Source organism: Scardinius erythrophthalmus, assembly GCF_964197995.2.
Source record: "Scardinius erythrophthalmus genome assembly, chromosome: 9".
NCBI classification, from domain to species: Eukaryota; Metazoa; Chordata; class Actinopteri; order Cypriniformes; family Leuciscidae; genus Scardinius; species Scardinius erythrophthalmus.
The window spans coordinates 44,356,994-44,381,829 of NC_138229.1; the positions used below are offsets into that span (position 1 = coordinate 44,356,994).

The 24,836-nt window shown below is 39.2% G+C and overlaps 1 protein-coding gene across 1 annotated transcript in view; it reads left to right on the top strand.

Annotated features, from left to right (window-relative positions):
* The window catches only part of LOC308695880 (NACHT, LRR and PYD domains-containing protein 3-like), a 108,773-nt gene extending 100,271 nt beyond the window's left edge, over positions 1 to 8,502 (top strand). The window contains exons 11-13 of the mRNA XM_081374140.1: positions 5,907 to 6,080; positions 7,556 to 7,729; positions 8,132 to 8,502. Coding sequence (XP_081230266.1) covers positions 5,907 to 6,080; positions 7,556 to 7,729; positions 8,132 to 8,342 — 559 coding nt within the window. The 3' untranslated portion in view covers positions 8,343 to 8,502. The remainder of the gene's footprint in view (positions 1 to 5,906; positions 6,081 to 7,555; positions 7,730 to 8,131) is intronic.
* The last annotated feature ends 16,334 nt before the right edge of the window (positions 8,503 to 24,836 follow it).

Consider the following 24,836-nt stretch of genomic DNA (forward strand, 5'->3'; position numbering starts at 1 on the left):
TGTCTGGTCCGCCCAGTAACCCTGAACCGCCAGGTCCGCCTTGTCCCCCTGAACCGTCTACTCCGCCCTGGCCGCCTGAAGGGTCATCTCCTCCCTGGCTGCCTGAAGGGTCACCTGCACTGCCTGCTCTGCCATGGCCGCCTGAAGGGTCGTCTCCTCCCTGGCCGCCTGAATGCTCGACTGATGAAATGGTCCATTGCAGTTCACTCCGGACACGGTTGTAGGCGCGTGGGACAGCTGTTTTGGAGAAATAACCACGGCCTGGCAATTAATCCTGCCTGTCCAATGTGGTTATGAGTTCTTTAAACTATTTTTTTTCAACCGTGTTGAAAGACACCATTTCTATGCAGATGTATTTGGTAACGGCATCAGTGCATTCGTTCCACCTTGCACTGTCCCTCTTATATTTTGTACATCGAGCAAACGCATGACTTATAGACAGCTGTACCTGGGTGTCTGGCTTCTGCGGTCGATTTTTTGCAGCGGGGCCCAGTTTGGCAGCCTCATTCTTGTGGTGCTCTTGAAGGTGTGTGTGTAAATAAGACGTGTTTCATCCGAATGCTGCCACCTTCATCAGGCAAAGTTTGCAGATTGCCTCATTGACATTTTCAGGTTGCCTATTTGCATTTGGGTTGAATCCAAAATATTGCCAAACAGGTGCTTTTGCATTTCGTTTGGAAACTAAATCCACCGCCATCGTGCTCATCTTCAGATCTTCTTGAAAATCAGTGCGCTTAGAGCTAGTGTGAATTGCTCGTATAAAATGAAGTTAACGAACAACTTTGATCCATCAGGAAACGCCACATAGTTCGCTGAATTTCACTGCGCTTCATGAAGAGTTTTTCTTTTGTGTGAAGAAGGCGTTCGCCGGAGATGTGTTAAAAGATAGCGGAGTGCATTCATGATTATTAGGCTACCGGTATAATAATCCTCCTGGCGCTGGGACTGAGTGAGTAATTTACCTTTACCTGAGTCTTACCTTTGTTCTTTGATTAACATTAATGACACTTTAAGACCAGCCACTGCTGACAGAGACGCGATCTGACATGTGTCCCATTTTCTCACAAATCTCTACGTTCATTTAAGACTTTGTTTAAATAATTTAAGACTGCTCTTATGAGGACACTCGACAAAATGTACATTTTGGCATAATTTGTGTGTGTTATGGTTTGTTCAAGCCTGAAAGAGAATTCGATACTGATGCACGTCTTTTCTGTGGGTCGAGTGTATGTGTGTGTGTAATGGGCTACTATAAACACCAAGAAGAGTGTGCTTTCTCTACGGATACAGCGTAATTGCGTTAAATATTTTTAACTTTAAACTTTTTTTTTTTGCGGTGCCGCGGTGTACAAGTGATGAAACGTCTCGGTTACCAACGGTAACCCTCGTTCCCTGAAGGAGGGAACAGAGACTTAGTCGAGCGTACCGACTGATGGGATCATGCCAGTGAGCCAGATGTCTTTGATATAGTATACAAATCAAGCCAAATGAGCTTTGGCAGGTGCGCAATCCACACCCCGCCCCGCCCCTGCAGTATAACAGAGAAGTGGATGCACCCACCATTCATTTTTTTCGCTGAGGACCCGAGCGGAACCCGATCAGCGGTGGTCCAGTAATAGTGGCAAGGTGACTAAGTCTCCGTTCCCTCCTTCAGGGAACGAGGGTTACATTGGTAACCGAGACGTTCCCTTTCAGTCGGGTAACGTTCGACTTAGTCGATCGTACTGACTGATGGGATCCTCTAACACGCCACTATCACTGCCACCTTCCAGTGCCCAGAATAAAGCCTCCTAATCTTTTTGCAGCAGTTCTGGGGCGAAGAAGATAGGGCTAAAACCCGGGAAGTTACTGCTGTTCCACCCCTGCTAGTAACCTTTGGATAACACTGGGAAAGCGTCCCCTACGAAGGAAGGAGGGACGCTATGGAACTCACAACCAGCCCACAAGGGGGTGGGGGAGTTATTGTGAGAATACACATATGGCCTGGGCAAATACGGGCAGGACAACATATGGACAAGAATAGTTCCGGCTAACGGGGAATCATGAGCGGCATCTGCTGTTGCCAAGGGAAAACACGAGCCTAAGGCCATACCGTGGAGTTTACACACATGGATGCAGTCCGAGGAGGGGATACAACATGCGGTCCCCCACAGCCTCCAACAAGTTCCACAAGCTTACTAGTGGTAGACCTGGTACCAAACCCTCCGCCACATCCTATACCGAAAGGGGACTGGAGGAACTAAGGTTCAGAGAGGAACCTAAGTGAAAAACGTGTACCCCGGCCCAAGGGGGTGGGGGGGGGGGGTACGTAGCAAGCCGACATGAGTGTGCTTGACTGAAGGGTGCCCTCTATTTGAACAGAGCACCTAAGAAGCTACTGGCTCAACATATAAGCTATAAAACCTAGCAAACGCATTAGGTGTTGCCCAACCCAAAGCTCTACAAACATCTACGAGCGAGGCACCCTGCGTTAGCGCCCAGGAAGCAGCAACACTCCGGCATGCAACCCTGGGGGACAAGGTACACTTTGGGTATCGTAGGCCGAGGTGATGGCATCCACTATCCAGTGGGCCAGCCTTTGCTTAGAGACTGCCTTCCCTTTCTGCAAGCCTCCGAAACAGATGAAGAGCTGATCTGAGGTTCTAAAGCTTTGCGTTCTGTCCAGATAAGTCCATAAGGCGCAGACTGGACAGAGAAAAGCTAGGGTTGAGTCTGCCTCCTCCAGGGGCAGCGCTTGCAAGTTCACCACTTGATCTCGAAAGGGAGTAGTGGAAACTTTCGGCACATATCCGGGCTGAGGTCTCAGTGTCACCTGAGTGTCAGCCGGCCCGAATTCCAAGCATGATTCATCTACCGAAAAAAGCGTGCAGGATTTTTAAAGGGGTCATATAATGGTACATGCACTTTTACAAGTTGAATGTACTGAAATTTGTGTTGGCAGTGCCTGTACACAACCATCATAAAATGATAAAAATCCACCCAGTTTTTTTTTTAATCTCCTTATATGTTTTCCCCTGGCTCAAATCAAGCCGTTCGATTTTGTGACGTCACAAAATCGGACGCCCCCCCACGATTGTTGATTGACAGCAGCGTTTCAACACAGACCCGCCCTCGCTCGTGAGCGAGCTGTCATCATAGTCCGCCATCGTTGATACGCTGGAGCAGAATGGCGTCTAAGCGATTGTGGTGTTCTGTTCTTGGGTGCAATAAGGAACACAGCAGTCATTTTAATGTTCCTAAATCAGAACCGCTGAAGTCGCAGTGGCTGAGTTTTGTTTTTGAAGGGAATATTCCCCACGATCAACAGCAATGTTTTTTTGTTTGCGCTAATCATTTTTCACTAGACTGCTTTACAAACAAGGGTCAGTATAAAGCTGGTTTTGCTAAGAAGCTGCTCCTGAAAAAAGGATCGGTACCAACTATTCGTGTTCCTGCTGAACCTCCAGAAGAACTGAAGTGAGTGTAACGTTTTATTAACCTTTATATTAATCTTTGCAAATCGCTAGCACGCTTCACGATGAATGCGGCTAAGGTTTACACTCAGGGTACATTATGGCATGTTTTCTATGTACGACGTTCTCAATATAATTCATAATCCCACGTTTATAATGAACAATGCGTTATGGGTATAGTGTTATTACAAACTGTGTACACAGGTGTTAAAGTTAATGTGGTAATACTACACTAAGCTTACTTTTGTAGATGGTTTATAACGGTGTCTGTTACTGATTAAGAAGTAATGTAAAAAAAAAACAGTTATAACTGCATGAAGATGAATGGTAACACAATACCTACAAAATACTGTTTACATCCTGCAAATGCATATGATTCAAAACTATAAATACTCTAATTGATGTTTTTCAATATTACACCGGAATAAGTTGTGTAATCTGATAACTTATTTGCTTTTCAATTAACTATCGTATACATCAGTAAACACATTGCGTTCGTATCTCACTACTCTACCCTACCAGTACACACAAAGATAGATCAAAGTGACATTACGTTAACCAGCCATTCAGAAACGTCCTGTTCGAGCCTTAATTGTCAAACTTCTTCGGGGCCGTCATTTTGTTCTGGGTCTGACTCAGGTTCGAATTGATACGGTTGCACAGTGTCCTCGGAGACTCCCGCTGCCATTCTTCAAAATATACCCTCAACTGTTGTCAAGGCAACACTCCACGTGTGTTGTGTCAGGTCAAAACGCCCCACAGAACAGTGGGCCGGAGTGAGCAAAGCTCATTATCATTTAAAGAGACATGCACTTAGGAGGTCTCTGAAGTGCTGTTAACACCAGAGATAGGTCCCAAGAGGGTATGGAAAAGATGCGAGGAGGGTTCAACCTCCTTGCTCCCTTAAGGAACCTGACGATCAGATCGTGCTACCCCAGGGACTTCTCACCAGCTGCATCATGATGTGCGGCAATAGAGGCAACATACACTGTGAGGGTGTAGGGAGACAGCCCTCGCTCCAACCCCTTGCAGGACAGAAAGCACCAATCTGACCAAACAAACTCGGGGGTTTTCTCCGTGAGAAGAACACCAATCGATGAACAGGTTCCACCTCGATGCATAAGCCAGCTTTACATATAGCCTCACATTCACCAATTCACTCACTCATTCATACACCGACGGCAGTGTCAGCCATGCAAGGCGCCATCCAGCTCGTCGCGAGCAGCTGGGATTAGGTGTCTTGCTCATTGACACCTCGATACTTGGTCAGATGGAACCGGGGATTGAACCACCAACCTTCCGGTTTGTAGACAACTTACATCAGGGGTGCCCAATCCTACTCCTGCTGATCGACTGTCCTGCACAGTTCATCTTTAACCCTAATCAAACACACCTGAAGCACCCAATTAAGGTCTTCAGGATCACTTGAAAATTAAAGGCAGGTGTGTTTGATTAGGGCTGGAGATGAACTGTGCAGGACAGTCTATTGGCAGAAGAAGGATTGGGCACCCCTGACCTACATGAACCACTGAGCCACTGCCGCCCCAAAAATCACAGCTTCATCTGAATATTGCGAAACTTGGTGACTTTTATGGCATTAGGTATGTGAACACAAAAAAGGCATGATTCGAGCAGGCTAAATGGTCGTAAAAAATTAGTCACACTTTTGCTCTTCGGTCAAAAATAACCAACCATAGGAAATGAATGGGAAATTGACAAAAACACAAAAATTCTCTACAAATCGGCCACGAAGCAGAAAAAAAGTGCTCAGCAATGAAGGGGTGACACTCTAAAACATCAATAGTGAAAAACAAAACATAATATTAATATATATATATATATATATATATGTATATATATATATATATATATATATATATATATATATATATATATATATATATATATATATATATATGTTAGGCTTGCTACGATAGTCGGTGTTACCGGTGTTACACATGTTCAGTCGCAACACCGGTTCCCTTTCAGTCAGGTAACGTTCGACTTAGTCGATCGTACCGACTGATGGGATCACGCCAGGGAGCCAGATGTCTTCGATATAGTATACAAATCAAGCCAAATGAGCTTTGGCAGGTGTGCAATCCACTCCCCGCCCTGCAGCGCGGGTATAACAGGGAAGTGGATGCACCCACCATTCATTCTTTTTGCTTTGGAGCCGATCGGTTGTTATGCCGATATCTCTGAAAGTGTACTTTAATAACAAGCCTGTGTGTGTCGGCACTTCTGTTGGAAGCTCTCCCAGTGCTGTCATTACAGCGTGTGGCAGCGGTGATCGCGAGCTTCTGAATCTCTTAAATGAACAATGTGTAGTCTTTCTCCATGTTACCTTTACCTTGATATCCCTGTTTATTTGTCAGCAAAAGTCTGCTGGATGAAGCTAAACACGTTAATTGATCATCATAGATCTGAGTCATTTTCTCTTTCTGTCTTCAGTCTGAATAGATGCAGTATTACAGAGAAACAGAGTCTCATCCTGACTTCAGCTCTGAAATCAAACCTGTCACACCTGAGAGAGCTGGACCTGAGAGAGAATGAACTAGGAAACACAGGAGTGAAGCACTTATGTGACGTACTGAAGGATTCACACTGTAAACTGGAGAGATTGAGGTCAGTCACATTCACATATAAGAATCAAAATGCTTGAAATCACTTAAACAGTTTAACTAAAACATTTTAACAATCAGCCTACGATGTGGAGATTTCTTTGGAGATATCTTTCTTTATTGGTTCTTTGTTATTTTCACTTGTTTTGTTGCTCATTATGTTGGTTTCCCCAATCCTGTAGACCTGATTGCCTTATTGAGTTAATTGATTGTATTAGGCCTTATTAGGTTAATTTAATTCACTTGGAGTATGGGTGGAACTTAACTTATAATTTGTTGTCATTCTCATTCTCTGTGTTACTTTGCCCTGAAGAAGACCACTTGTTGGTCTAAACATGTTGGCTCGTGTATTGTCTTGTTTTTTAATGACTGTTACGAGGTCCGACAAAAACTGCACCACCACAGCCCATTTTCGACCCGCACAATTTAACAAAACACGCGGGGATTTGTTTCAATCATAGAGCACCTTAACCCCGCTAGAATAAGATGCCCGGAGTCTCATCTCCCGCTTCATTAATTAAATAATATAGTAAGCCATCGGAACCAAGAATTTTTTTAAGAAAAGTATTTATTTATTACATAAACTTAGGAGACACAAAAAAGAAGAATAAGCTGAATACCTCAGGAGGGGGAAAAGCCAAAATAATAAACCAAACTCAAAACTATCTACCGCATTATACCTCTTTCCTTCTCAAAATAAAGAATAAAATAAACAACATAGTCTAACCTCCCTGCTAACCTCAAAACAGGAGAAAAAGGAGGAAAAACAAAAAAAAGGCGCCCGCCTCCCTACATACCTCTCCTTTTGTACACCGGTGATTCAACAAGTTTTCATACTATGAATACAAACAAGGTTTCAAATGGCGTCGATAGTACAACCAAGCTTAGAAGTAAACTTAAAGTAACCACGAAGCCGGGAGAGAGGAGAGCTCGTGGAGGAGACATCCAAACACGCTTAAATCAAAGCCGCCATGCCACTTCTGACGTCATCGTAATGCCGTGCACCTGTATGCGCTCTAACAAGCGCCACTGAGAGAGAGAGAGAGATAACCACAACAACAACAAAACCACATGCACAAACACAACAGAAAAATAACATCATTCATCAAAATCATTAAATTAAACAACGTAACAATGACTTAAGCCAAACTAAATAAAGGCTTTTTAATTCTATCCTTCTCCTCATTGAAAGTTTGACTGAGTGCCTGGGACCTACTTTTCGTTTATTTGGATTTTTTTCCCTACCCCAAGAACACCTATCACGGACTTTTCAACTTAACCTGAGCACCTGGTTGAAACTCTTACAGTTCATTTTAACATTGTCTTTGTGCAAACTTAGTATTTTGTGATCTGGGGAAATAAAGATGAAGATCTCTCGTCCTCTGTCTGTTTTATTTGCTTATGAAGATGATGTGACTTTACAGAATAAAGAGTTTTTTTTCTTCTGTCTTATTTTCTTCTCTCTCTCTGCTAATGTAGTTTAAGATGCTGTGATATGACAGATGAAGGTTGTTCTGATGTGACTTCAGCTCTGAAATCAAACCTGTCACACCTGAGAGAGCTGGACCTGAGTGTGAATAAACTAGGAGACTCTGGAGTGAAAAACCTCAGTGATCTACTGATGAACCCACAATTCAAGCTGGAGAAACTACAGTTAGTATCATTATACTGTACAGCAATTACAGTGTGACTGAAGTTTATTTATTTGAAGACAGCAGGGCTTATGTTTCATTGTTTATAGCAGTGCACTTTCTGGGTTTTCCCTATTACTCACATTTTTATGTGTTTTTTTATCTTGTTAGTATTTTTTTAATTTCCAGCATTTGATACAATGTACTGATTGTGTACATGCGGAAATCTGCCTTTTCAACAGAGAATAAAGAAGAGAGATGTCAAATAAATAGTTAAAAATGAAAGAGAAGAAATAGTATCTTCCAGCACACAGAACTAGTGTGACTGGGTTTCAAAACAGACTACTGGAAACTAAATGCTGCTGTAGCTCTTCAATAAGATGATCATCATAGATGTGAACTATTGTTATTTCTCTGTCTTCAGTCTGAGTTATTGCAGTATTACAGAGAAAAATAGTCTCATCCTGACTTCAGCTCTGAAATCAAACCCGTCACACCTGAGAGAGCTGGACCTGAGCGTGAATAAACTAGGAAACACAGGAGTGAAGCAATTATGTGACGTACTGAAGGATTCACACTGTACACTGGAGAGATTGAGGTCAGTCACATTCACATACAAGAATCAAAATGCTTAAAATCACTTCAACAGTTTAAACTAAAACATTTTAACATTGTATTTGTGCAAACTTAGTATTTTATGATCTGGGAAAATAAAGATGAAGATCTCTCTTCCTCTATCTGCTTTATTTGCTTATGAAGATGATGTGACTTTACAGAATAAAGAGGGTTTTTTTTATTCTGTCTTATTTTATGCTCTCTCTCTGCTAATGTAGGTTAAGCTACTGTGATATGACAGATGAAGATTGTTCTGATGTGACTTCAGCTCTGAAATCAAACCCGTCACACCTGAGAGAGCTGGACCTGTGTGAGAATAAACTAGGAAGCACAGGAGTGAAAAACCTCAGTAATCTACTGACGAACCCACTATTCAAGCTGGAGAAACTACAGTTAGTATCATTATACTGTACAGCAATTACAGTGTGACTGAAGTTTATTTATTTGAAGACAGCAGGGCTTATGTTTCATTGTTTTATAGCAGTGCACTTTCTGGGTTTTCCCTATTGCTCACATTTGTATGTTTTTTATCTAGTTAGTAATTGCTTAATTTCCAGCATTTGATACAATGTACTGATTGTGTACATGCAGAAATCTGCCTTTTCAACAGAGAATAAAGAAGAGAGACTCAAATAAATAGTTAAAAATGAAAGAGAAGAAACATTGTCTTCCAGCACACAGAACTAGTGTGACTGGCTTTTTTTTTTTTTTTTGGACCACCAAACCAGACGGAACACATAACAGAGCTTTGTCATGTACACCCTCAGTATACAGCCAGTGAGTCCCATGAAACTAGTGCTCCTCGACAGGTAGAGAAACAAGCCGATCAACTTACAAATCGATGGGACAAACAGGGAGCGAGACCCAAAAGCACTCGAGACATCAAATTGTCACAAGCATCACATATTGCCGCAGTAGCATCCTCTACCCCAGATACCAGAGGTGGGAGTAAGTCACTAAATGCAAGTCTCAAGTCAAGTCCAAGTCTTAACATTGCAAGTCAAAGTCAAGTCAAGTCATTCTGTTGTAAGGGTCAAGTCAAGTCAAGTCAAGTCAAGTCATACTCTTTGTCAAGTCAAGTCAAGTCAAGTCGCAACTTAGTCATCAAGTCATACCAAGTCACACACAGGCTCGTTTTACACATTTTTTTTTAACTCTGGGACTTTTATTACTTATTTAGACACAGAGGGCTGATGGGTTACAAAAATAAATAAACTAACTTGTGTGTAATAAATAAAATATCATTAAGAAGCACTTTAAATGCTCTAAAATAAAAATAAATTAAATGAACACAAGTAAACAAGAATTAATAAAACTTTTCCCATCTTGTGCTAGCCATACATATAGTTATTTTGCTGTGATGTCAAATTTCCAGATACTTATGTAATTGTGATGAATGTAATCCTTTTTAAGTTATTATTTTGCAGTGTAAGATTACAGTTAACACCTTTAAATATTACATAAATGTATTATGCATTTTTATTAAACTTAATGTGTATAAATCAGCAGCAAAAAGTAATTCTTGAAAAAATCTGCACAGTAATTTTATAAAATCTAAACATGTTAATAAAAACAAATTACTATTAGTACTCTTATAAAATTCAATCAGGCAGTCATATATTTCCCAATTTTATATTTATATATTAATGTCAAGAATTCAGAAGTGTATTTATGTAGCCTACACTACACAGAAATAATATACAATTAAATTATGCTTATTTTAAATGTATTGAGCAGGCTAGGTATAAAAAAAAAAAAGCTTTTAACCCTCTGGGGACCAAAAACGCGCCCGTGCGTTTTGCTCGTTTTTTTTTTTTTTTTTTTAGCAATGAAAATAAACACTAAATGCTCTGTTAATTTTGATCTTTCATTTTCGTGTAATACATCAATCGATCCTGTTCAGTTTCTATTTTTTTTCTGTATACTCACAATAAAAATAAAGTGTTTTGCTTTTTGACAAATAAAGAAAAATTAACATGATGCGATTTCTGCCTTCTCTCTGTCAGTAAACTCCCATTTGAAACGCGTTCGAAAATGATCTATAACTCCGCGAAAATTCAGTCAAACAGGCAAACAGACCCACGGGCATAAAGCTTGAGATCGCATCTGTTAAATGAAGTAACTTATATAAAAAACAAATATTCTCAGCTTCTGTAATCTGTATAAAAAGAGAGCGACTCCAGTCGAGCTCATTACGAGCTAATTCACAGTAATGTGACCACTCCCCGGAGAGCGCGTGCTATTCAAACGCAAATTCTGAGAACTATTGAAGATCTGTGAAACGCCCACATCAGCTGTAAACAAAGCGCGTCGCGATCGAGTGAGGCATAATATAGCCTACCTTATGGAGAAAAGATTCCTCAGAACAGTGCTGATATGAGGAGCAATATCTCCTGATATGAGGAGCAGATCCCGCTGAGGAGTGAGGTAGGCTGTTTTCTTTTCTCAAGTGTGGAATAACGTTATGGAATAACGTTAGTGTAGGCCTATGCAAACCGCAAAAAGATGAATCGCATTTCTATAATATGACTCGCCTTTCTGTGAGATGAATGAAGGGTACATATTTGTAAAGACTGTTTAGCCTAAATATAAATTGCGCGTCTTTGTGTGAAAGAATAAACTGCTTTGCTATAGCCTACTGAGTAAAAATCGACTGGAATATGTTGAAATAAAATGTATTTGTATAAGCAACGTATTAAACTGCAAATTAGCATTTATATGCCCTAATATTTCATAAAAACAACGTTACAGTCAGTCACTTGTTGACTAGATTTGGGTACAGTTTTTAGGCTACTGTTGAATATACTGCCACATCAAATAAGCTTTTGTTTAGCAATTTCTGCTCATATCTAACGTTATATATATATATATTTGTCAAAAATAAAGTCATAGACTAAGATGTTAGATGTTCCAATGTTGGCTATATTCAAACTAATGAATACATCCTACCACCACCTATACATCTTGAGAACAGATTTGTAGTACTAATGAATGTAAATGAGGAATCCCCAAATGTGACGAATGTGATCGAACACAGACTGAATCAGCCAGTAGCTAACACTGATGCTAACTGGCGCTCAAGGTCGAGCAGACAGCAGCACTCAGCTCAGAGCGCAGCCGAGCCCAGGACTCTGATAGTGGGGGACTCCATAATCAGAAACATTAGCAGCAGGGATACAACTACATGCTGCCTTCCACAAGCAACAACTTCTGATATAAACAGGGAACTTCAGAACATTCTGATGAAACATAAGACTGCAAATCGACTCATCATTCATGTGGGGAAGAATGATATTCATAAAGAGCAGTCAGAACTCCTTAAGAAGGATTTCAATGAACTTTTTGAAACACTTAAAAGACTGAAAGTTCAAACATTCATCAGTGGACCACTCCCAGCAAGAGGAACAAACAGGTTTTCACGGTTGCTTGGGCTTAATACATGGCTGCAAAAAAACCTGCAATATAAAAGGAGTAAACTTCATTGACAATTTCAATCTTTTCTGGAGTCAGAGACAACTGTTTCATCGGGATGGCCTGCACCCAAACAAACTTGGTTCAAGAGTGCTAAAGGACAATATCTACTTCTCCCTCAATCATCCTTCTGCAGTGTGTGCCAATCCACTCAATCTGAACGGCACACACACACCTGGACACAGTATGAATGACCACATGACTTCACTTCAGCAGCAAAATGGACATGTGGTTGAAAAATCACACAAGGACAATGATAACACCACTCAGCCACAACGATCTCTGCTCACAGAAACAATCTCAGCTGAGCCCTGCCCACAGAGCTCACCACAGACAGACATATTAGAACTGCTGCAAGATTCAGCACCCAAGGACGACTTCCTGGAAAACACCCAGGGAAGCCACGACAGCATATTACAGCCGCCGATAACACCAGAGCAACAGCCCCTCTCACCAGACACTTTATCCCTCTCTCCAGCATCTCCACTTCTGTGCTTCTCTGAGAAAATGGAAGAACTGGTGTTTGCTGGAACCAAACTATCCCACTCTTTTGCTGCAAGCCCCCAGATACCAACCAAAAAATGGCAGGCACCACAACCACCAAAGCCTGTGGGCCCAGCTCGCCCTCCCCCTCCTGTGAGAGCTCTTCGGCCTCTGCCTCAACACCAGGGCCCACACCCTCCTCCATTTGCTCGAGGTGAACCAAAAACAACTGATACCAGCTCTCAGTGATATGTGTTGGGTCACTGCTATGATAACAGTAACTTTCTCAAATGTTTACAGAACAAGCCGGAACCCAGTGTGACTGTATATTTCTCTATTGCTGTTCTATTACAAGATAGAAAGTCTAAGGCCTTCAATAGCCGTACAGCAAACCCAACTAATCTGGTGCCTATTACATGTCAAACTAAGATTGCTGTGGGGACAAAAAGTAAGACTGTTAAGTTAGCACTCTTAAACATCTGCTCACTTACAAATAAATCACTTCTAGTCAACGACTTAATAACCACAAACAACCTGAATTTTATGCTTCTAAATGAAACCTGGCTAGAAGACAGCTGCAGTGCAACAGTCCTAAATGAAACATCCTTTACTTTTATGAGTGTCTGCAGAGCTGTTAAGAGAGGTGGGGGTCTAGCTGCTCTTTTTAAAGATATCTATCAATGTAAGCAAATATCATTTGGGAATTACCCGTCTTTCGAACATCTGGGTATTGTGTTAAAAGGTGCTCCATGCATTTTACTTATCATTATTTACAGGCCTCCAAAATACTCTTCAGCCTTTGCTGAGGACTTTACAGAACTGTTATCAACAATTACCTCAGAGTTTGACTGTTTTGCCATTGCTGGAGATTTTAACATTCACATAGATAATGAAGAGACCAATATGGCAAAAGAAATCAAAACTGTTTTAAAAACTTTTGATTTGACTCAGCATGTACATGGACCCACACACAATTGTGGACACACTCTAAATTTACTCTAAATATCTAAATATGTGGGTCCATAAATATATGGGTCTAAATATGTCATTGATTGTTATTAAGGATGTAGCACTGTCTGATCATTTCTGTATTTTCGGAAAGTCAGGAAGAAGAGTGGCAGACAAAAAGCACCTTGGATAAACTCAACAGCAGTGCAAAATATGAAAAGACAATGCAGAAAAGCAGAGCGCATGTGGCGGAAGACTAAACTTGTAGTCCATTATAACATCTACAAAGACAGCCTTCATGCTTTCAATATGGAACTAGGCAAAGCTAGACAGACTTTCTTCTCAAATATTATAAACAGCAATTTAAACAACACACACACTTTTTTTGCTACTGTAAAGAGACTGACAAACCCCCCAAGCCCAACATGACATCATGACTTTGCGCAAACATACACGCCACTTTCAAGTCAAGTGGCGTGTTATCTATACTCATTTTGAGCCATCCGCGTGTATGTTCACGCCGAAACGAACCGTCATATCTTCCGCGTGTATGTCTACGCCGTTAAATGTCAGAGTGATTCCGCGTGTATGTGTACGCCGTTAAATGTCAGAGCGAAACAGAGCAAAATCTATATCTACATCTGGGGAGCAATATTTTTTTCCTAGCATGGTAGGGGAAGACTCATGGTATTAACCCCAGTGACGGGTAGGTTTAGGGACGAAGTTGGGGTAGGTCATATATATTTATATATACAGTAATGTAACGTTAAGTCAACGGCGTTGATAAACACGCTGAAAAGCGATTATGCGTGTGGATAGCATGCCAAAAATGGAAATACGAATTGGCGTGACATACATACGCAATTTCATGAGATCAGTCTGCCAAGCCAGATTCCCAGTGAAATGCTCTCAGACAGCAAGTGCAGTGAGTTTGCTTCTTTCTTCTCTGAGACAATCTGGATAAGACCATATTAAGCAACTATAGACCGATCTCAAATCTTCCTTTCATTGGCAAGATCATTGAAAAAGTTGTCTTCATTCAGCTGAAAAAATTCTTATGCTCAAATGGATACTTTGACAATTTTCAATCTGGTTTCCGACCGCATCACAGCACAGCTCATGAAGATAATAAACGATATTCGCTTAAATACTGATTCAGGCAAATTATCAGTGCTGGTACTACTCGACCTCAGTGCTGCATTTGACACTGTCGATCACAACATACTTCTTGACAGGCTGGAAAACTGAGTGGGGCTTTCTGGGATAGTCCTAAAATGGTTCAGGTCATACTTAGATGGGAGAGGTTATTATGTGAGTATAGGAGACCATAAGTCTGAGTGGACATCCATGACATGCGGAGTCCCTCAAGGCTCAATTCTTGCGCCACTCCTGTTCAACCTGTATATGCTCCCAATGAGCCAAATAATGAGAAAGAACCAAATCTCTTACCACAGCTATGCAGACGACACACTTAGCCCTATCGCCTAACAATTACAGCCCCATTGACTCCCTGTGCCAATGCATTGATGAAGTCAACAGTTGGATGTGCCAAAACTTTCTTCAGTTAAACAAAGACAAAACTGAAGTCATTGCGTTTGGAAACAAAGATAAAGTTCTCAAGGTGAACGCATACCTTCACTCTAGGGGTCAAACAACTAAACATCAAGTCAGGAATCTTGGTGTGACACTAGAGTCAGACCTTAGTTTCAGTAATCATGTCAAAGCAATAACTAAATAAGCATACTATCATCTGAAAAATATTGCAATAATTAGATGCTTTGTTTCCAGACAAGACTTAGAGAAACTTGTGCATTCTTTCATCACCAGCAGGGTGGATTATTGTAATGGACTCCTCACTGGCCTTCCCAAAAAGACTATAAGACAGTTGCAGCACATACAGAATGCTGCCGCCAGGGTTCTGAGCAGAACCAGAAAATATGAACATATCAAACCAGTCCTCAGGTCTTTACACTGGCTCCCAGTTAGATTTAGGATTGATTTTAAAGTATTATTACTGGTATATAAATCATTCAATGGCCTAGGACCTCAATACATTGCAGATATGCTCAATGAATATAAACCCAGCAGATTACTCAGATCATTAGGATCATATCAGCTAGAAATACCAAGGGTTCACTCTAAGCATGGCGAGTCCGCTTTTAGCTATTATGCCAGCCGCAGCTGGAACCAGCTTCCAGAATGATCAGATGTGCTCCTACAGTAGTCACATTCAAATCCAGACTCAAAACACATCTGTTTAGCTGTGCATTTACTGAATGAGCACTGTGCCAATGTTCGTCCGACAGTTTGTACTGTTCTGTATTTTATTTTAATTTTCTAAACTGTTTTAATTATTCTTATGTCGTTTTATTCTTTTAATTTGTTCTATGTAAATCACTTTGAATTGCCATTGTGTATGAAATGTGCTATATAAATAAACTTGCCTTGCCTTGCCCTACCTTGGGTTTCAAAACAGACTATAGGAAACTAAATGCTGCTGTAGCTCTTCAATAAGATGATCATCATAGATGTGAACTATTGTTATTTTTCTGTATTCAGTCTGAATAGATGCAGTATTACAGAGAAACAGAGTCTCATCCTGACTTCAGCTCTGAAATCAAACCCGTCACACCTGAGAGAGCTGAACCTGAGCTGCAATAAACAAGGAAACTCAGGAGTGAAGCACTTATGTGCCGTATTGAAGGATTCACGCTGTAAACTGGAGAGATTGAGGTCAGTCACATTCACATACATGAATCAAAGTGCTTAAAATCACTTCAACAGTTTAAACTAAAACACTTTATACTCAATATCTCACAATGAGTCTGAGTTCATATTATATTTGTGTAAAATTCTTCACATTCATGATTTGTTTCTGAGATAACCTCTCTTCCTCTGTGTCTTTCTAGTTTACAAAACTGTGGCATTACAGATGTTTCTTCTTTTACTCAGTCTTTGACTGACTCAAAAGCACTGCAGTTTTTAAAAGAGCTTGATCTGAGAGACAATATGATAGGAGACTCACAGCAGCGACTCAGAGACGAGCTACGAGACTCAAACTGTGTCCTGAGGTGAGGAAACATCACTGAGATATTAAAGAGATCTTCATTTACCTCTGATATGTGAACAAACCTTTCAAACATTCGTGAAAAGAAATTATCATTAAGCTTTATTGCAACAAAGGGTTTGTGTGAGAACAGAAGTTATTGAAATGTTTAACACAAAGGAGGAAAGAGAAGAAAAGCTCACTGTCACAGCTTTATACATCAACACCTGCTTTATTAACCCTCTCGGGACGGATTGGGCGGTACCGCCCAAAATGGCATCCTTTTACAAAAGTGTAATTATCTTAAAAACTATTAATGATAGAGAGATGCGGTCTTTTTTGCTGTCTTCCTCAGATTCCGCTGAAAACAATGGTATATGGTATACACACTTCCTTGATGCGTAATACCACTGCTTATAAGGCCAATGAAATCGATGTTGCTAGGAATATTCCACACGCAAAGACCAATGGAAAAATTGCTGCTGGAAGGAATATTTTTCTTACCCAATCAGAAGAAGGTTACCATGACTTATTCTAGCTAATCAGAGGACTCCTTAGCCTTGCAAGGGGTGGTATTATAGTAAGTGATATGATGCAAACAGCCGCGTCGAGTGGAGAAGGAGACAGAGAGCGAACGGAGCAGCGTATTACACACAGAGATTTATATGAGAAAGAGAGAGAGACAGAACGATTATAATATTTATATATATTAGCAATATTTAATATTTATAGCATATTAGCAATTATAGCATTATTATTTTATAATTTTATCACTTGTATGATGGCAAGCAGTAAAAGATTTACCTCAGAACAAGCTCTGGAACAATTACTGGAAAGTGATGTGGAGAAATCCGAAGCTGACAGCTTTTTGAAAAAACGCTGTATATAAAGTTCATTATTTCATTGTTCTTTACACTTTTGATTGAACAATTACAAATATCTGTCTAGCAAAGGGTTTGAAAAATATTTTTTTGTTGAAAAACTGTTCACTATTGTTGTGTGAGGTGTGATTTTCAGTAATACATGACTAAAATAAAATTTTCGTTTTTTAAATTCTCTAGTTTATTGTAAATTTTTTACTCATACTTCCTTTAAAAACACATTACATGCATTCTTATGTTAGCTTAGGGTCTTCTGAATCCATAGATACCAAACACATGGTGTTCCATCTCCATTACATATGATTTATAAGCCCAAATGTAAAAATAGAGAAAACGGACCAAAAAGGGCTTAGTCCCCAGAGGGTTAACTGTGTCAGTAGAAGTGAATCATTTCAGTGTGAAAACAGACTTGGTCAGATTGTAGGAAAACGCTACACTCCTGCTAAAATCAGTGCAGTTCCAGCTTCAGCTCACAGCGTCCAGCTCAGATGAGAAATGTCTCTGTCTCTAGTGTGTTTTTACTGTGACAAGCAACACGTCACACTACTTTACACTTACTTTACTCTCAGTTATTTACTAAGAGCCTACAAACATGTTTAAACTAGAGGACAAACGGCTTTAACTAAAGGTTTGTGTTTGAACTCAAAATAACATTTGTATTTGCTCCCTGTGGTTTATTTCATACGCCGTACACTCATTAGTTTCTCCTTTACAGAGAATCAATAGGAGTCGCACCGAAACACACAAACATATGAACATGATTCATGCTTTACATCTATTATAGTTAAAAACACAAATATCTGCAAGATCATGTAAAGTCAGTAATTAATCTGATTACAGGAATTCAATTTAACTTATTTTTACTAATAAAAACATTAATTGAAATATAATTTAACTTTGTTCCACTGAACTCTGATTGTTTTCTCTTCTGTTCCACTTTACAGAGTAGATGAAGATCGATCACCAAACATCCCTGATAAAGATCGATCACCAAACTCTGATAGATGCGTTATATCGTAATGTGAAATCATCATGAGAGGAGCAGAAACCATCAGGTGATCCACAGAAGAGTCTTACTACTGTCTATGAGGAGAAATAAATATGTAAATGTGTTTCATACAGGTGTATTCTGATTTGTATATTTTATTGATATTGTATGTGAAGTTGTACATGTCTTGTATTAAAAATATACAATCTATTATTTTCTTTTGATTCTTTTGTACAATCTATGTTTTGGAATCTATTTTTGATTTTTGATCTGTTACACTTTAGTGCATTGTTTTATTTTTATATATATATATATATATATATATATATATATATAGTTTTTTTTTTACAGATTATGTTGTGTTGTGTTTTTTTTGGGGGGGGGGTGAGATATGTCCTCCATATTTATCTAACAATTTCTTCTCTCGTGACTATTCTACATTACATAATCAGGTGATTGTCACATGACTAACTAATTGTTGTTTAAAAGGACTGTGTGTGTGTTTGCTACACCCTGGCTGTGTTCGAAATCGCATATTTACTAAGTAGGCACTTAATTTCAATAAGTACTTGCTTAACGAGCGCTAAAAGAGAGCCTGATTGCGTTAAGTATGAATGCGAGCCGTACATCATCCGCCATGTTGACGTTATCATGTGACCTATAACGTTATCACAAGCGCAACAACTTAAAAGATATGAGTGACAGCTTTAATTCATCTATCTGTAAATATTTTGATATTGATGAAACTTGCTCATTTTGCGGTTTTGTTGAAGAATAAAATGCCCATTTATTTTGTGATTGTAGTATAACCAATACACACTGTAAAAATGAATACATAGATTGTATTGATATCTAATCAATAAAATTGAGGCAACAGTTTACATGCAATATTATTAATTAAATTTAACAAATTAGAATTGAGTAATAATTAATCAAATTAATTCCTTAAAAGTTAACCATGTAAAATGAGTAAAATTTATTAAATATTTTTTATTGGCAACATTGAAGACAACTGATGTTAACAAGCAGAATCACTGAAGGAGAAAACTATAATTAAAGTCACCATTATAGAGATCATTGTGTGTTTTAGTTGGGCTCTTGACCCTTAAATTATTTTTTTTAAGTTTTGTTTGGCTGCTGTACATGAGTTATAACAGCCGGATGAACAAATAGAAAAAGTGATCTGATGGTGTTGGTTGTGTTTTAACATAATCATTATTTCACAGTCATTTGACCTGAATCACTGAACTCATATATAGTCCAATTTATGAGTTACACTGTAAAAAATGATCGTAATTTTAACGGTAAAAGACTGTAAAAATGCTACAGTGAAAAACTGTTAATTGGTTAACAGAAAGTTTCCGTACTATATACGGTAAATAACTGTGATAGATCTAACGGTACATTTAATGTAATTTTACTGTAACATACCGTTAAATTTACAGTTTTTGAAAGTGAAAAAACAACTCATTGTATAATTTACAGTTAAAAACCGTAAATTGACATTCCCACAATTCCCTGTGACACTTCACATTTGATGTATTTTTGTTGAAATAACTATGTTTGTTTCTTCATAGTTTTCTTCGTTTTTTCTAATCAGTTATGTACATTAGGGGTTTATGTTACATTTAATGTTGTTAAATTAATGTTTATTGTATTTTTAAAATTTCATGTGTTACCATGATGGTGTTTAATGTTTGTGTGAATGACACTGTGCAGCTTCTATATATATTAGTATTAACTCTCTTGTGGAAGAACTGCTTGTGTTGAGCTTTGATTGATCATGTGACTCTCATCACTGCTGTGATTGGTGGTTATCAGTGTACAAAACAGATATTAATACTTCAATAGGACGGTAAATTAACATTATATCATATTACTGAAATCCAATGTTAAATATACATTTTTTTTCCGTAAAAACAACGGGAAGAAATCACCATTTTTTTACAGTATTTTTCCGTTTTTTAACAGAAATTTTCTGGCTTTTTTTACGTTTTTTTTTTTTACAGTGTAGGTTTACTTTATTAATTATAGCAGCACTGGCCTTGTACGGTAGAGCCCTGCACGGGCCTCAAATCTAGGCCCGAGCCCGGCCCTGGCCTGAGACGTTCAGGCCCTAGCCCGATCCGTGTCCGACAGCTCATCGGAATTATCAGCCCGAGTCCGACCCGAGCCCGTTGTTTGTTTTTTTTTCATTACACAGGGCAGCCTGCCCTATTCGCAGCCATTAAAATAGGTCAGTTTTGTTAGTTATGTTTCTTTTCATTTCTTTATTAAGTTAATTTAGACAAATGTTGATGTGACAAATGTGGAGCATTTTTTTTTAAATGACGACCAAGCAGCCGAGCCGACAGCGAGTAAAACATGTTTGATGAATTTAGCCTCTCAAATCAACGCTAATACTTTACTTGGCTACAATAAAATCCATAGATATAAAACAGTTCAAGCATATCACACAGACAGTTAGTTTAATACATTTTTATTTATTAAACCACAGTGAGTAAAACAATTTTTTTTAAAAATACTGAGGCAGGCTCAGGCTGCTCGCAACAGCACTTGCAAACGAAATGAGCAATAACCTACAATCTAAACACATTAAAATAAATATATAAATAAATTGCAGGTTATCTTACCTCAAAAATGCACATGGCCATTATTTTTTCCATTAGTTTCCAACAGTTAAACCAAAATAAAGTCCAATCAAAATGCACATGGCCATTATTTTTTCCATTAGTTTCCAACAGTTAAACGAAAATAAAGTCCAATCAAACGAAAACATCAGTAGTTTCCAACAGTTAAACGAAAATAAAGTCCAATCAAACGAAAAGTCTCTTACAGAGATGAGCATCATGGAGAAAAAGAATAGCATCCACAATGGAAGCTTTTAACCCAGTCCTCCTTTCTTCTATCACTCTTCCCGCTGTGCTGAAGACACGATTTTTCTCTTAATATTGTCCATTATTTGCACATGAGGTGAATCGTGGGTCGCGCTGACCTGACGGGAAACCTTCTGTGTGTGTGCGTGCGTGAGACTGTCATGTCAGTCATATGTCAGTGTAATTATAAGATTATGAAAGTTATGAGGTTATAAAATGAAATGTCTTTCTATGTTTGTTTTTCTATCATCAAAGTCAACTTCTCATATTTTTTTAAATTAATGTCTAAAAATATAAAAAGAAGGATAACCCAAAAAAGGCCCGAGGCCCGGCCCGCGCGTGAACTATGACGTGAAAATTGGCCCGAAGCCCGGCCCTAGGGGCGTAAATAAGTCGGGGCCCATCGGGCTCTGGCTGAAATGCAGGGCTTTATTGTACGGTATAATATTTTTAACTTTAACAAAGTAAAGGCTAAAATGTGAAAAGGCTAAAAATATTATGCAGCTATAATTGGTCTATATATGAGTTCAGTGATTCAGGTCAAATGATTGTGAAATAATGATTGTTAAAACACAACCAACACCATCATATCACCTTTTCTATTTGTTCATCTGGCTGTTAGAACTCATGTACAGCAGCAAAACTTAAAGTTAAAGGAACACTCCACCCATTTGCATTAAGCTTTGCATTGTTAGAAAACCAGTCATACTATTGAATGGTCGTGCAACACTCTCTCATTTACCTCTGAGATGGGAGAAATCTGTATTTACTTTTTACACTTCCTCCTACAATGACGCAAAAATCGTCATTTTGCGTCATTGTGGGAGGAAGTGTAAGAGGGGGGGATTTCTGTTGAGACTACAAGCACTAGTTCCCACCCTTTCAAACCCGCCCATAGGGGGTTGGACCTAATGCGCTAACAGACCTATCACAGATCAGTCTTTCTTTGGAAGCTAAGCTAGCAGGCTCTTGTTCTGTGGAGAAAGCTGAGTATTAGGGGTTACCATCCTTTTTCGGCTTTTGCTTTCTGCGGTCGCCATTCATTGTTTACATGCACACCCTTAGTTTCAATCTAACTGAATTCATTCCGATTGGTGAATCTGAATGTAGTGTTTACATGAACGTTAAACAAGTGATCGGTTGATGTGCATTTTAACATTGCTAAGAAAATTCCCGCTCCTCCGTGAAAGATACATGACCGATGCGTCTCAGTAATGACGCCACCGGCCTCGCGCCATTCTCCCATGGCCCTCCGCCTCGTCCTGCTCGCCACAGGAAACATGATGAATGGCGACTGTAGAACACAAAAGCTGAATCCCGAACATTTTGGGCGATCTCGAAATCCCTGGCAAATTCGTCACGGAGACTCACTAGTAGCCTTAACCTTATTGTTGTTTTCAACTGCGCTCTCTTACCGGTGGGCGTGGCTTGGGAGTGGCCTCCTAGGGCAGCGAAGCAAGTGCATTCTGGGAGTTGTTGTCTTTCATCCACATAAGCCAAAAATACATTTTCTGGCTTTTCTCAGTCTAGAAAGCTACAAATTCAAAAATGTCTTCACATTTTTTCTACAAAAATGACCTATTTTAAATACACATTCATCTTTCCAGCGGTGGAGTTTCCCTTTAATAATTTAAAGCAGCACTCAGTAGCTTCAGGATTTCTTCGCTGTATTCTCGCTTTTTGCTCGCAGGTGTCTCTCTAGAGCTCCCCCCACAGCTTCGGAATAGATATTTGACAACACTGTTGTAAAAACTCTTTGGCGATTCTCAGACACCAGAGGCTAGTAGATCAACGACATCAAAGCAGATGGGACATTCTTTAAAACGTCTTCTTCATTCGGGTTCGAACAGCGTGAGGGAGTGCAATAATGACAGTATTTTAGCAGATTTCTTTTGGCCATAAAGCAATTGTTTACATCGTGAGACCTGATATCACGCAATACTTCCTGACGCGGCGGCCGGCAGCCCGCCGACTCAAAGTTGCAAGTGCGGATTTTCCGCTCACGGGCACCAGGGGTGCGCGAAACAACCACAATTCAACCCGAAATAAGTAATATAACCATTCCAATGACTCCGAAGCTGTTCAGTTAAGGTAAAAAAGTTACTTAGTTCACCTTTAAGGGTCAAGAGCCCAACTAAAACACACACTGATCTCTATAATGGTGACTTTAATTATGGTTTTCTCCTTCAGTGATTCTAATTGTTAACATCAGGTGTCTTCAATGTTGGCAATAAAAGATATTTTGTAAATGTTACTCATTTTAAATGGTTAACTTTTAAGGAATTAATGGGTCAAGTCAAGTCAAGTTTATTTATATAGCGCTTTTCACAATACAGATTGTATCAAAGCAGCTTCACAGTATTTTATTTAAATAATACATTAATGTTTGTTTCTAGTGGAAAACGTCCACGTTTGGTAATGCTGATCAATAGTATTGTTGATTGATTAATTAAATTAAATATCCCCAAATATCCTCAACTGAGCAAGCCAAAGGCAACAGTGGCAAGGAACCGAAAAACTCCATCAGGTGGCCTAATGGAGAAAAAAAAAACCTTGGGAGAACCCAGGCTCAGTTGGGGGCCAGTTCTCCTCTGGCATTTATGAACTAGAGGTCGGATTTTACTGTAAGATTAAAAGTATTATATGAATGCCTAGGTGAAGAGATGCGTCTTTAATCTAGTTTTAAACTGGAACAGTATCAGGAAGACTATTCCAGAGGTTTGGAGCTAAATATGAAAATGCTCTCCCTCCTTTGGTGGACCTAGATATCCTAGGTATGACCAAAAGCCTCGAATTTTGTGATCTTAAAGAGCGCGATGGATTATAGGGCGATAGAAGATCCGTTAAATAGACTGGAGCTAAGCTGTTTAGGGCTTTATAAGTCAGTAGCAATACCTTGTAGTTAATACGGAACTTTATAGGTAACCAATGTAGTGATGATAAAATTGGTGTTATATGATCATATTTTCTTGATCTAGTAAGAACTCTAGCGGTGGCATTTTGGACTAAATGTAGCTTGTTTATTGAGGATGCAGGACAACCGGCTAATAAAGCATTACAGTAATCTAGTCTCGAGGTCATGAATGCATGAACTAACTTTTCTGCATCAGAAACTGATAGCATGTTACGTAGCTTAGCAATATTTCTAAGGTGGAAAAAGGCTGTTCTTGTAACATATGAAATATGATTTTCAAAAGACAGGTTGCAATCTAGTATAACACCCAGGTCTTTTACTGTAGAGGATAAAGTAACAGGACATCCTACTATGTTAAAGTTGTAGTGTGAGAGGTTTTGTGGGCGTTTTTTTTAACCGATAAGTAGTACCTCTGTCTTGTCTGGATTTAATAAAAGAAAATTGCACGTCATCCAATCTTTTATGTCTTTAATACACTCTGTCAATTTGGATAATTTAGCGTTTTCATCTGGCCGTGATGAAATATAGATTTGAGTGTCATCAGCATAACAATGGAAACTAATTCCATGTTTCCTTATAATATTTCCAAGTGGCAGCATATATATTGAGAATAACAGAGGGCCTAACACAGATCCCTGTGGCACTCCATAGTTTACTGGAGTTATGATCGATTTTTCCCCATTTAAACAGACAAAATGGTAGCGGTCAGATAGGTATGATCTGAACCAGCTTAATGCTTGTCCTTGAACACCAGTATAATTTTGTAGTCGATCTAAGAGTATTGTGTGATCTATAGTATCGAACGCAGCACTAAGATCAAGTAAAACTAGTATTGAGATACAGCCTTGGTCAGAAGCTAAGAATAAATCATTTGTGATTTTAACGAGCGCAGTTTCAGTGCTATGGT